Below are 12,699 nucleotides of genomic sequence, written 5' to 3'. Positions count from 1 at the left end.
ACCCGCCCCACCCAGGGATCTTCATTCCCATTTTCCAGACTCCGAGAATTCCCATTAATCCCTTCCTGGGGATCTTTTCCCCGGCAGTACCCGCAGGAGGAGGCGATGGGGCCGCGGATCCCGGCGCAGATCCGGGTGAGGCTCTGGTTTGGATTGGCCGTGGATGAGAAGGAATTCAACCAATTCGCCGAGGGAAAACTCTCCGTCTTCGCCGAAACCGTGAGCATTCCCAAGGGATCCCCATCCTGCTGGAAAAGGGGGTGGGCTGGACTCCAAACTTCATTGTTCCCTAAAAGCTGTGGGAGGGAGGAGCTGTTTCCATCAGCTCCGCCTGGAATGCTGAGGGGAAAGTTGGGAATGAGCCATGGAGCCACGTTGTCCCTCACAAGGGGAAAATCGGGATATTGTGGAATGGGTTGGGTTTTTTTCCCAGGAGGTTTGTCCCTCTGCAGGGACAACTGGATTCTACGGGATTATTAATAGGATTCTGTTATTCCGACCCCAAATCCATCTTTTTTTTGGCTCTCCCAGTATGAGAACCAGACCAAGCTGGCGCTGGTGGGGAACTGGGGCACCACCGGCCTCACTTATCCCAAATATTCCGACGTCACCGGCCGGATCAAGCTTCCCAAGGACAGCTTCCGACCTTCTGCGGGATGGACCTGGGCTGGGGATTGGTTTGTCTGCCCAGAAAAGACGTGAGTGGGGCTTTTCTGCCAGGAATTCCTGGGATTTCTGCAAAAATCCAGTGGCAAAATCTGGGATGCCCCCGGCGTTCCTCGTCTGTGCCCACGGATGTGATTCCCCCTCATCCAAAATCTTGGGATGCGCCAAAACTGAGCAGCTTTGGGGTGGGATTTTCATCCTGGTTTGGGGTTTTTCCTGATGCTTGGAGGGGAGGGAGAAATTTGGGAGCGCTGAGGATGGCGCAGGAGGAGGGTGGGGAGGAGAATTCCTGATTTTTGGGTATTCCTGGGATTCAGGTTGCTGCACGACGTGGATGCTGGACACCTGAGCTTCGTGGAGGAGGTGTTTGAGAACCAGGTCCGGCTTCCCGGAGGGCAGTGGATCCACATGACCGATTCCTACACGGACGTGGTGAGGGAAAACTGGGAATTCTGGAAGCTGGGCTGGAATCCCAGGGGAAATCTAGGGATGGGTTTGGGAGAAAATTCCCTGTGTCCCACAGAACGGGGAGAAGGTCCTGCCCAAGGATGAGATCGAGTGTCCTCCAGGCTGGAAGTGGGAAGATGTGGAATGGGACACGGATCTCAACAGGGCCGTGGATGAGAAAGGTACCAAAGATGGAATTTTGGGATCTGGGATTTGGGAGTTTTGGGATCCTGAAACTGGAAATTTTGGGATCCTAGAATTTTGAGATCAGGGATTTGGGATTTTTGGGATCCTGAAACTGGGAATTTTGGGATCCTGGAATTTTAGGATCCAAGAATTTTGTGATCCGGGATTTGGGAGTTTTGGGATCCTAGAATTTTGGGATCCGGAATTTGGGAATTTTGGGATTTCTTTCCATGGTATATGGATAAAAACATTCCCATGGCTGTGGGAAGTGGATGAGGAGAAAAGATCAGGCTCTGGGGGACCATTTTCCCTTGTATCTGGAGATGTGGGATGGGAATTCCCAAAGGCAATGCTGGGGTAATCTGGGAAGATCCTGGTGGAAAAGAAACGGAAAACACCAGGCTGGAGAGTGCTGGAATGGTCTTAAGGGTTGGTATGGCTGGAGGGAGGGAAGGAAGAGTCCCCAGGATGGGATTTGGAGCCAAGGACACCACGGATCCATCCCTGGGAATTCCAGAGGAACGGATTGTGCCGTAAGGAGAGAAATCCAACTGGGAAATTTTCCTAGATTCAACCACGCCTTCAATTGGAAATTCCTGGTGGGAACCAAGGTTGGGTGGGGGGTGGGAGGCTCTTCTCCCACCTCCACGAGGTATTCCCTTCTTCCCAAGGGTGGGAATACGGGATCACGATCCCGCCGGAGCGCAAGCCCAAGGCCTGGGTGCCGGCGGAGAAGATGTTCCACACGAACCGGCGCCGGCGCTGGGTGCGGCTGCGCCGGCGCGACCTGGAGCACATGGAAGCCGTGAGGAAGGTGGGATGGGCCGGGAAAAGGTGTCACGGGGTCGGGATGTGGCTCTGTGCCTCCGGATTGGGTGCCTGGCTTTGGGAGGATCTGCTTTTCCTTGGAGATTGGGGTGCGGCTCGTCCCGGTTTCCCGCCGCGTTCCCAGGGGTGGAGAATATTCCAGAGGGATTGGCTGGGATGTGGGGTGGGATGGGGATATCCAGGAAGGTCCTGGAGTGTGGGAAATGGGGGAGGGCTGATGTCCCCAGCCTGTCCCTATCCCGCTTCCCTCTAGATGGTGCCATTGTCCCGGGAATGCCACTTCTGCTCCTCCCTCCCCCCGCCGCTTCCCAAGGCCACTTGTCTCCCTTCCCAGAAAATTTTTGGGGATAATTGTGGCCATTGTCACCCCATTTGTTGTGGGTGTCAGTGGGAGAAAAACTTTCCAGGGCTTGGGGTGGATGATCCAGGGAGAAATTCCAGAGGTGACAGAGCCATGAGGGGGATCGGGATGATGGGAAGTGGGAAAAATTGGGATGGGAAGTGGGATAAAGTGGGATGTGGAGCTACTGGAGCTCCACAGGCCTGGGCAGAGTCTGGCCCCACCCCAGGGATCCTGCTCCGAGTGAGATTTATCCTAGGAATTGGTGGAGGGCTGAATTCCCAGGGGTGGATCCAGTTTCATCCTGGGAAGTCTCCCAGGCCAGGCTGGACATTGGGGCTTGGAGAAACCTGGGATAAGGAAAGGTGAACATAGATGGGGTGGGAATGGTATGGGATTTAAGGTCCCTTCCAACACAAATCATTCCAGGATTCTGGCACCAGGCTGGGAGAGTTGGGAATGTTCTGCTGGAGAAGGGAAAATTCCAGGGGATGCTCAGAGTCCCTGCAGGGGCTCCAGGAGAGCTGGAATTGGGGACAAGGCCTGGAGGGACAGGACACAGGGAATGGCTGCACTGGGAAAGGGGAGATTGGGCTGGGATCTTGGGAAGGAATTCCTGGCTGGGCTGGAATTCCCAGATTTGCTGTGGGTGCCCCTGGATCCCTGGCAGTGCCCAAGGCTGGGTTGGATCCACCTGGGATGGTGGGAGGTGTCCCTGGAACTGGCTGAGCTTTCAAGTCCCTTCCATCCCAAATCATTCCATGATGATCTCCAGGGCCTTTCCCAACCTAAACCAAATGATCTTTCCCAACCTGAGTATTCCTGTCATTCTCTGAACAATTCCACGACTCCATTCCATGGCTCCAACCTGGAGCCGACACATTGAAAACCTGGGGTGGAACATCCCGAAAAACCTAAATCCAGCTGTTGGGTCAGTCCTGAATAACCTGATCCCTGTCTGGCAGCACAAGCAGGAGGAGCTGGATGGGGATGGTTGGGAATACGCTTCCCTGTTCGGGTGGCGCTTCCACCTGCAGCAGCGCCGCTCCGACTCCTTCCGCCGGCGCCGCTGGAGACGCCGCATGGAGCCTCTGGAACGCACCGGCCCCGCCGCCGTCTTCGCCTTGGAAGGGGCTCTGGTAGGGAGCAGCTTCTCCCATTCCCAAATTTCTGCCTGGGAGCGTTATCGGCCGCTCGTTATCTGCTTCCCGTTATCCCGTTATCCGCCGTGTTTGTTCCCGACTTTCTCCGCGCTCTGGATTTCCCAATCCGCCGACTTTCCCGATGGTTCTGTGAGAGCCAAAGCAGCACAAAGCTCCCATTCTGTGTTTTTGTGGAATTTTTTCCCTCTCTGTTTGGCTTTTTTCCCCCTTTCTTTTCTTGCTCTGTCTTTCCCTCCAATCCAGAGTTGATCCCTTTGGGATAAAAGCGGCTCCATGGTGTTTTCCATGAGCTGCTCCCATCTCGGGGGATCCCGGCTCGCTCCCACCCTCAGAGCTCCTGGTGGGATTGCTCCCATTCCCTTTTCTCCCATGGGATCTGCAGATGGGAATTCTCAGCCTGGGAAATCAATTCTTTCCCCATAAATATTTTGAGGCCAATGGGGAATTAGGAGAACTCGGGAATTTCCAAGAGCTTTTCCAAAATTTGTATTTTAAATTCTAAATTCTAAAAAATTCTAAACTTCAGGATTTCAGGGAACCCTGGAAGCCCAGACTCCTCTTGAGAATTCCCATCCAGAGAATCCCATCATCCCATGGGGAATCCTGGCTCTGGAGGTGAATCCCTGACTTTCCATTGTTTTCCTTGCAGGGAGGAGTGATGGACGACAAGAGCGATGATGGAAAATCCGATGGAAAATCCGCGTCCACCCTGAGTTTCGGAGTTAACAGACCCACTATCTCCTGCATTTTTGACTGTGAGGATCCCAGGGCAGAGGGAAAAGTGTTTCCCATCCTTTTCCCAGAAAAAGATGGAAAAAGAAAGATGGAAAAAGGGTGGAGGGGAGGACGGTGCTTATGGGAACATCCACAGGCTCCGGGATCGGTGCTCGGGATATCCTGGGGGGATTAAGCTGGGATTTGCTCAGATGAGAGACTGGGAATGGTGGAATATCATCCCTGGGATCTTCTCCATGTTTCCCATTCTCGTGGCAGCTGGGAACAGATTCCACCTGCGCTGTTACCTGTACCAGGCACGGGATCTGATGGCCATGGACAAGGACAGCTTCTCCGGTGAGTCCGGATCTGCACTGGAATTCCAGGAGCAGAGGGATCATCCCACGAGCAGAGACACCTCCCAGTGTCCCAGGTGGATCCAACCCAGCCTTGGGCACTGCCAGGGATCCAGGGGCAGCCAATCTGGGAATTCCAGCCAAGGCAGGAATTCCTTCCCAAGATCCCAGCCCAATCTCCCCTTTCCCAGTGGAGCCATTCCCTGTGTCCTGTCCCTCCAGGCCTTGTCCCCAATTCCAGCTCTCCTGGAGCCCCTTTAGGCCTGGAATGAATTCCAAGTAATCTCTGGAGCCTTCCCTTCTCCAGGCTGAATATGATGGAGCACAGGGAGAAACTTCCATGGGATGTGCCCAGGGAAAATTCCAGAGGGTGACAGGATTTAATCAGGACTTGGCACAGTCCAGCCCCTTCTTCTCCAGCATCCTCAGGAAATTCCTTGTTGGATTTGATCCTGTGGAAGTTTCCCAGCCCCTGGGGTTGGGTCCAGATGATCCCTAAGGTCCCTTCAATCCCAAAATCATGGGATTCCATGATTCCATAATTCCTTAGCATCCCCCTTCTCCCAGTTGGTGAGCAGCAGTCCATGGGGATTTGGGAAGGGGATTTCCATGGGAAAAAAAGGGAATCCAGGAGGAAAACAGGGGCTGGCCTTTCCCATGTTCTGCTGCTCCACCCATTCCCAGCATAAATCCAGGGATTTCTGAAATTCCCAGTGCTGGTGTGGCCAGGACTTCTCATGCTGGGATTTTTTGGAATAAGAAAGAAGCTGGAATAGGAGAAATCCTTTTCTCCATGGAATTTCCATACTGGAGGTGCTTGGATGGTTAGATGCAGGTGGAACATCCCTTTGGAATGGGGTTGTGGGGGGATGGAATGCCTGGAATTATCCAGAAAATCCCACATCCTCATCCCTGGAGGCTGGGCCATCCCAGGTATTCCCATTAATGCCTTGGAGCTGGAAAAGTGGGAAAAGGGAGTGTCACCTCCTCTGGGTCAGAGATGGGATAATGTGGAACATCCCAAATCCTGGGAAAAGAAACCACTGATGGGAGAGATCCAACATCCTCCAGGGCTATCCCTGCTCAATCCCATGAGAATTTCCAGAGGGATTTGGGTGGGATTTCTCTCCAAATTCTGGGATTTAAACACGTCCTGGGAATGATGGGAAACAGGGAAAATCCCAAAACTGGGGGAGCAGCTGGACCGTGATCCTGAGGGAATCCTGCTTTTCCCAGTAGTTGGAATACTGTGATTTTTGGGAATAAACACCCCAGGACATTAAAAAAAAAAAAAAAAAATCCCCCAGTGTCTGCTCCCACCTGGAATTCCCACAAAAGGCTCCTTGTTGGGATGAGGAGGTGGGAGCGAGGTGAGCTCATGGCCTGGGAGGGGAGTCCGGAATCGTTTTCCTTTGGAAAAATCCCGGCCAAGGACAACACGAGCAGCAATGTTCCACAATGTGGGATTGTGATTCCTGCTGCCGGGAATAAAGGAGTTCATTAAAGGGGCTCGGCAGTTGGAAAAATAAACATTCCCTGCTCCCAACAAAGGGGCTTTAGAGAGGCTTCCATGAAAAAAAAAAAAAAAAAAAAAAAGGAGGAGAAGGGAGGGAAAAATGGGGAAAAAAAAAAGGGAAAGGCAACTCCAAATCCAGGGGTTTTTGTTTATTGTAATGGATTTGGCTGAGGAAAAGTGGGAAAGGCTTTTCCCAGAGTGGGTTGTTGGGAATGGCTGAGTGGTCCCAGATTGTTAAGGATGGATAAAGGGGGAAATCCAAACCCTGGTGCCCCAATTCCTTGGAAAAGGGGGAATGCTGCTGGGATCAGCTGGCCCTGCTTCCAGGGAGCCTTGGGATCTGAATCCAGTGGTTTGTGGGATAATCCTGGGATCAGAATCTAGGAATGTGGGATTTTCCTGGCATCAGAATCCAGGAATGTAGGGTTTTCCTGGGATCAGAATTTAAAATGTGGGGTTTTCCTGGGAGCTGCCTCCAAGACGGTATGGGATAATCTTGGGATCTGCATACAGGAATTTGTGGGATTTTCCTGGGATCTGAATCCAGGAGGGTGTGGGATGATCCTGGGAGCTGAATCCAGGAATCTGTGGGATACAACTGGGAGCTGCATCCTTTGGCTCCCTTTAAAGCTCTCAGGAATTTGTGGGATGTTCCTGAAATTCACATCCAGGGATGTGTGGGATGCTCCCCACCCTTCCAGCCAGGAATTCCTTCCCAAGATCCCAGCCCAATCTCCTCTTTCCCAATGGGAGCCATTCCCTGTGTCCTGTCCCTCCATGCTTTGTCCCAAATCCCTCTCCATCTCTCCTGGAGCCCCTTCAGGCTCTGGAAGTGGCTCCAAGATTTCCCTGGATCTTTAGAACAATCCCAACTCCCAGACTGAGCCTTTCCAGCTGGAAAACCGCCTGGAAAACCAGGCAGCTTGGGCTTGGAATGCCAAATTCCAGGTGGGATAGGCCAAGCAGCTCCTTTGGCCTCAAGCAAGACCTGGGGGAGCTCAGGATGAGATGGAGCGAGCTGAGAATTCCCAAATTCTTTGGGAGCTGGCTCTGGTTGGAGTTTGGAATTGCGGGAAGAGCCGGAGCTGGGATCCATCCCATTCCTGGAATCCCATTCCCGCAGATCCCTACGCCATCGTGTCCTTCCTGCACCAGAGCCAGAAGACGGTGGTGGAGAAGAACACCCTGAACCCCACCTGGGATCAGACCCTGATCTTCTACGAGATCGAGATTTTCGGGAATTCTCGGGATGTGGCCGAGTCCCCTCCCAACATCCTGGTGGAAATCTACGACCATGACACCTATGTGAGTGTGGCAATTCCCGCTGGGAATTCCTCTGGAATGTGGCCTCCGGTGTCTCTGGGGTGGTGCAGGATGTGAGGTGGATGTTCCAGAGGGGGAAAATTCCAGGGAAAATCCTGTGGTGTCCTTGAGGTCCCCTTTGTTGTTCTTCCTCACTGTGGGAAAAATTAACAGAGTTTCCTCATGGAAAAACATTGGGATAAAGTTGGAAGCAGTCATGGAAGTAGGGAAGTGCCCTGTTGGCTGTGTCCAGAGGGTTTGGGAATGGTGGAATTTTGGGGGGGTGGTGGTGGTAGGAATTTGAGGTTTTTCCCAGAAAAACTGGGCTGGAAACAAACAAACAAACCTGGAAAAACCAAGTGCAGGAGGGAATTCTGTTGCAAAAACACTTGGAATACACATTGGGAAGGACTTGGGAATATCTCAGGAATCTTTTTCCCTCTCTCCTGCTCCTTCCCAGCAGGAAGCAGAAAAGATTCCAAAGATCCCAGTGCAGAGCAGGGAATGGGATTTTTAGGAGCTGCTGAAGGCTTTGAATTCCTGCTCTGGAAAAGCTGGGATAGGAATTCCACCTCCTAAACCAAAACTCCTGAAAAAGTGTTTTCCCAGCTTTAGGAATTCCAGGGAGGAGCTGGAAAACTGGAGGCTCTGTGGGCATCAACCCATCCATTTCCCAAAAAACGGGATCATCCCTCGCTCCAGATTTTTGTCTGGGGGGTGGGGGGGATGGATTTCTCTGGGAAAAGGAATGGGAATCCCAGTTCCCACGGTCCCCAATTCCCTGGAATTCCCTTCCCAGGGTGCAGATGAGTTCATGGGGCGCTGCGTCTGCCGGCCCAGCCTGGAGCGCTCGCCCCGGCTGTCCTGGTATCCCGTCCTAAAATCCGGCCGGAATGTCGGCGAGCTCCTGGCTGCCTTCGAGCTGATCCAGAGGGAAAAGGTCAGATCCATCCCCCAGCCTGGAATGCTGGTTCTTTCCCCAGGATCTGGCTTTTCCAAGTGTTGGGTTGAGTCCATCCGCTGGAAGAGCTGGAGGGATTTGGGATTTGTGCATTTTTGGGGGATAATTCCCTAAGGTTTTCCAGGTGGGAAGAGAGGTGGTTTAGGGCTGGCCTGATGGAAAATGCAGAATTCCAGGTGGGATGGGCTGGATGGATCCTTCTCTTCTCAGACCTGTGGGGTCTCAGGGATATTGAGGGAGCTGGGATTTGCCAGATCCCTAAGGAATGCTGCCCTTGGAATTGTTTCTGGAGAGGATTTAGGAAGCTGAAACTGTTCCAGCTTTTCCAATGGCTCCATCCTGGATGTGCCAGGAAAAAAGGGATGGATTGGGAAGCTCAGTCCCTGTATCCCATTCTTCCTTCCCAGCCCCTGAGGTTTATCTGGAAATGGGAATCCCACAGTTCCCGCTTCCCTGGAAATCCCAACCCAAACACCAGGACAAGACCCTGAATATCCACATGTGGCCTCTTCCTGCTCCTCATTCCCTCAGAACTGGGTGGGAAAAGCCTTGGAAAGGCCTTGGGATGAGATGTGCTCCCAGAGGATCTGTTTGATCCCAGTGGGAATCATCCAGGTGGATTTGGTGCTTCCTGGCTGGATGAGAGTCCAGGATTTTTAGAGATGGGAACTGGAGAAAGAGGAATTAACACCAGGAATGTTAATGGGAATTGTGCTCTCTCCCTGCAGCCGGCTGTGCATCACATCCCTGGATTTGAGGTAATGGCTCCACTGGGAAAGGGGAGATTGGGCTGGGATCTTGGGAAGGAATTCCTGCCTGGGCTGGAATTCCCAGATTTGCTGTGGCTGCCCCTGGATCCCTGGCAGTGCCCAAAGCCAGGTTGGATCCACCTGGGATAGGGGAAGGGGGTGGGACTGGATGGGATTTAAGGATTTTTCCTACCCAAACCATTCCATGATTCCCTTCAGTTGTCAGCTCCAATTACAAACTTTGGGATGGGGTTAGGGATGGGAATTCCTCTAATTCCATCCTCTCCTCTTTCCCAGAGTGATCTCTCCTCCAGCCTGGATGAGGTGAGTCTTTGGGAATTCCTTGGTTTGCATCTTGGAATTGTTCAGATTTGCTTCCATGGGAAATTCTCTTTTTCCTGGATGGGTCATTCCAGGAGCATCAGGATTTTGGGAATATGAGTGATCCTTGGCTGGGTGGGCTTTTCCCCATGGCCAGGAATGTTGGGATCCATTTACCCTCTGGAATGAGATGTCCCATCCTTTCAACCTGGGCGTTCCAGAGGCGGAATGCTGGGCTGCCCTTGGGAAATCCCAATTCCAAACATTCCGTAGGGAATTTGCAGTGAATCGAGGATGTCCTGGACTGTTCCAGTTGTTCTGAGAGAAATTTTCATCCCTCATTCCAGGAAAAGCTCAGGGATAGATTGGATGGGGATTGGAGCAACCTGGGATAGTGAGAGGTTCCCTGTCCATGGAATGGGATGAATTTTCCTAAGGAATCTATTCCATGATTCTGATTCCGAACCCAGGATCCCAAGACTTTATCCTTGTGCATCCCATGGAGCCAATCCCAGGCTGAACCAAGATGTGGAGTTGGGATTTTGGAAAACTGCAGGCAGGGAAAGGGAACAACTCTTGGAATGTTGTGTTGGCCCTCAGAGCCATCAGTCCCAAAATCTGGGAGACAAGCTAGGAAAGACCTGAGCCACATTCCCAGGAAAGTTTGGATTGGATGGGAAAAAAACATTTTTCCAAGATTTTTTCCCCACCCAAGCCACCTTTCTTTGGCAGCTCATCCCACTGTTTCATTTGTCCATAATCATCTCTCTCCTCTTTTTCCTCCGTTTCTTCCCACTGCCGGAATTCTGGGATGGGGCATTCCACAGCTCTGCATCCCTGCCTTGTTCTCTGAGGGGCTCTTCCAATGGGTATCACGCTCTTCCCTGTCCTTCCCTTTTCCCAGAATCCAAGAAAATCCCAGCAGAGCCTTTCAGGGAGAGCAGGATTGCAGGAACCCCATCCTGACAAAATTCCTGAGGCTGCATCCCAAGGATTGGTGCCGGAGTCTCTGGTGCCTCTGGATGCTCCTGAAGGACCAGGCTGGCTCCATCCTTATCCATTTTTTCTTGGGAATGACCTTTTGGGGCTAAATTCCTGCTAAACTCTGGGATTTGTCTTTGGATCACATCCCAGCTTCCATTTAAACTGGGAATCTTTTCCAGCCTGTTTGATTTTCACTCATCCTGGATCCAAATCCAGGTTGGAATCCGTGGTCTCCAGAGCTCCCCACCACCTGGATTCCCTCTGATTTATCCTTGTTCAACCCATCCTGGCTCCCAGCAGGATTTTCATGGATTTTCCTCCCTCCAGCCAGCTTTGTCTGGGAATTCCTTTTTCCCCATTCCCAACCCGACCCCTCCCTGCTCCCACCTCATCCTGGGCATTCCCTACTCATTCCTGTCCATCCAGTGGAACATTCTGTCCTCTGGCATTCAACTGGAATCCAGGAGAACACCTGGAAAACCGCTGGGAGAGCAGCAGGAAGGACCTAAAAAAAAACTGGAATGATGCAGGGTTGAAATCCAAGTTGATCCTGGTGAGGATGGATGGGACAGGAGCTCTTTCCCAAGGATTTCCCATTGGATTTGCCAAAGCACTGGTCACTAAAATCCCTTTCAACCCAAACCATTCCATGATTTTGTGCCTGAGCAGCCTAAAATGAGGTTTTTTTTGGGAATTAGTTTTCCAGAGGTAACCCAGGGAATGTGGGACTTCTCTGCAGCTCTCCCTTCTCCTTTGGATTATCCCAGATGAAATTCCCATTCCCTGCCAGCACTAACCAGCGCTGGGAGCACATGGATCTTGGGATGGAGGAGTGGCTCTTCCATGTGGGAATCCCAGGCACCTTCTCCCACATGGAATTCCCAAAAACCTTTGGCTAATGAGCAGCTGGACTCAGGAACCAACAATCCCAAGGAAAGTTAAAGCTTGGAATTTAATGGGAAGGGGCTTGGAATTGGATGATCCTTAAGGTCCTTTCCAACCCCAACCATTCCATGATTCCATGTGGAAAATCCCTTTGGAGAGCCAATCCCTCACCCAATTAAAACACATCCACATGTGATTGAGTCCAATAAAATTCCAGCTGGGAGAGAATTCCATGCTCCTGGGATGGATTTTCAGAGGTTTTGCTTTCATTCCAGCCTTTCTGGGGGCTCTGGGAGATTCAGGAAAAGAAAAGGGGAGGAATTCCAGCTCCCACTTTCCTCCTCCAAATTGGGAATTCCTCGGCTGCCTCCCAGATTTGGGACGATCCCAATGGAATTCCCAGATCGTTTCACCCAAGCCCCACCCCATGGATTTCTGGATTATCCATGAAGTGTGGAATGAACCACAGCCCCTTCCCAGATCCAGAGGGGGTGCCAATCCCCCATCCCACAGTGCTGCTCCCACTAAATATTTTGGGAATCGCCCAACTACAAACCCGCTGCTGCTGCTTCATCCCTTTGCTCATCCCGCCATGATCCCGGGATGGGATAGAGGCAGTTCCATCCCATCATTCCCAAAAATCGATTGAAACTTGGAGGGCAGATCCTTTGCATTTTCCTGGGAAAAGCTCAGGAATGTTGGATCTTCTCCAGGATGGATCAAAGAGATAAAAATCACTTTTCTGGCATCTCCATCCTGCCATTCCTCACCTCTCTCCTCTGACTGTCCTGGATTTCCCCGGGAGAGATGAGTTTGGCAAAGATGGAAGTTCCGGGTGGATCTGACATGGAAAGGGGTTTGCTGTCCCATCCTGGCGCTTCCTGACGTTTTCCTTTCCCTCTCCTCAGTCTGAGGATTCCGACCTTCCCTACCCGCCGCCGCAGCGGGAGCCCAACGTCTACACGGTGCCGCAGGGAATCAAACCCGTCCTGCAGCGCACGGCCATCGAGGTGAGCCACGGAGACAGGGATGGGAGACAGGGAATGGGATCCTGGGGTGGGATTCAAAAAAAAAAACCACCAGAGGCTCCAGGGGGAACTGCTGACTCCGCACGATTCCCTGATGGGAAGGTGGAGCTGGGGGTGTTGGGGTCTGCTGCCGGGGAATGAGGGGTGGGATGAGGATGAAGCTCAGGGAATAAGAAATGGGATAAGAATGAAGCTCAGGAAATAAGAAATGGGATAAGGATGAAGCTCAGGGAATAAGAAATGGGATAAAGGT

The 12,699-nt window shown here is 52.0% G+C and overlaps 1 protein-coding gene across 2 annotated transcripts in view; it reads left to right on the top strand.

Annotated features, from left to right (window-relative positions):
- The window catches only part of DYSF (dysferlin), a 73,501-nt gene that overhangs the window by 24,976 nt on the left and 35,826 nt on the right, over window positions 1-12,699 (top strand). For both annotated transcript variants that reach the window (XM_079305523.1, XM_079305522.1), the window contains 13 exons: window positions 88-219; window positions 532-698; window positions 984-1,098; window positions 1,190-1,295; window positions 1,971-2,113; window positions 3,433-3,606; window positions 4,280-4,385; window positions 4,624-4,701; window positions 7,340-7,521; window positions 8,318-8,458; window positions 9,208-9,237; window positions 9,526-9,552; window positions 12,327-12,428. In XM_079305523.1, coding sequence (XP_079161649.1) covers window positions 88-219; window positions 532-698; window positions 984-1,098; window positions 1,190-1,295; window positions 1,971-2,113; window positions 3,433-3,606; window positions 4,280-4,385; window positions 4,624-4,701; window positions 7,340-7,521; window positions 8,318-8,458; window positions 9,208-9,237; window positions 9,526-9,552; window positions 12,327-12,428 — 1,503 coding nt within the window. The remainder of the gene's footprint in view (window positions 1-87; window positions 220-531; window positions 699-983; window positions 1,099-1,189; window positions 1,296-1,970; window positions 2,114-3,432; window positions 3,607-4,279; window positions 4,386-4,623; window positions 4,702-7,339; window positions 7,522-8,317; window positions 8,459-9,207; window positions 9,238-9,525; window positions 9,553-12,326; window positions 12,429-12,699) is intronic.

Source organism: Erithacus rubecula (assembly GCF_903797595.1).
Source record: "Erithacus rubecula genome assembly, chromosome: 5".
NCBI classification, from domain to species: domain Eukaryota; kingdom Metazoa; phylum Chordata; class Aves; order Passeriformes; family Muscicapidae; genus Erithacus; species Erithacus rubecula.
This window is presented reverse-complemented; position numbering and strand designations above follow the sequence as displayed.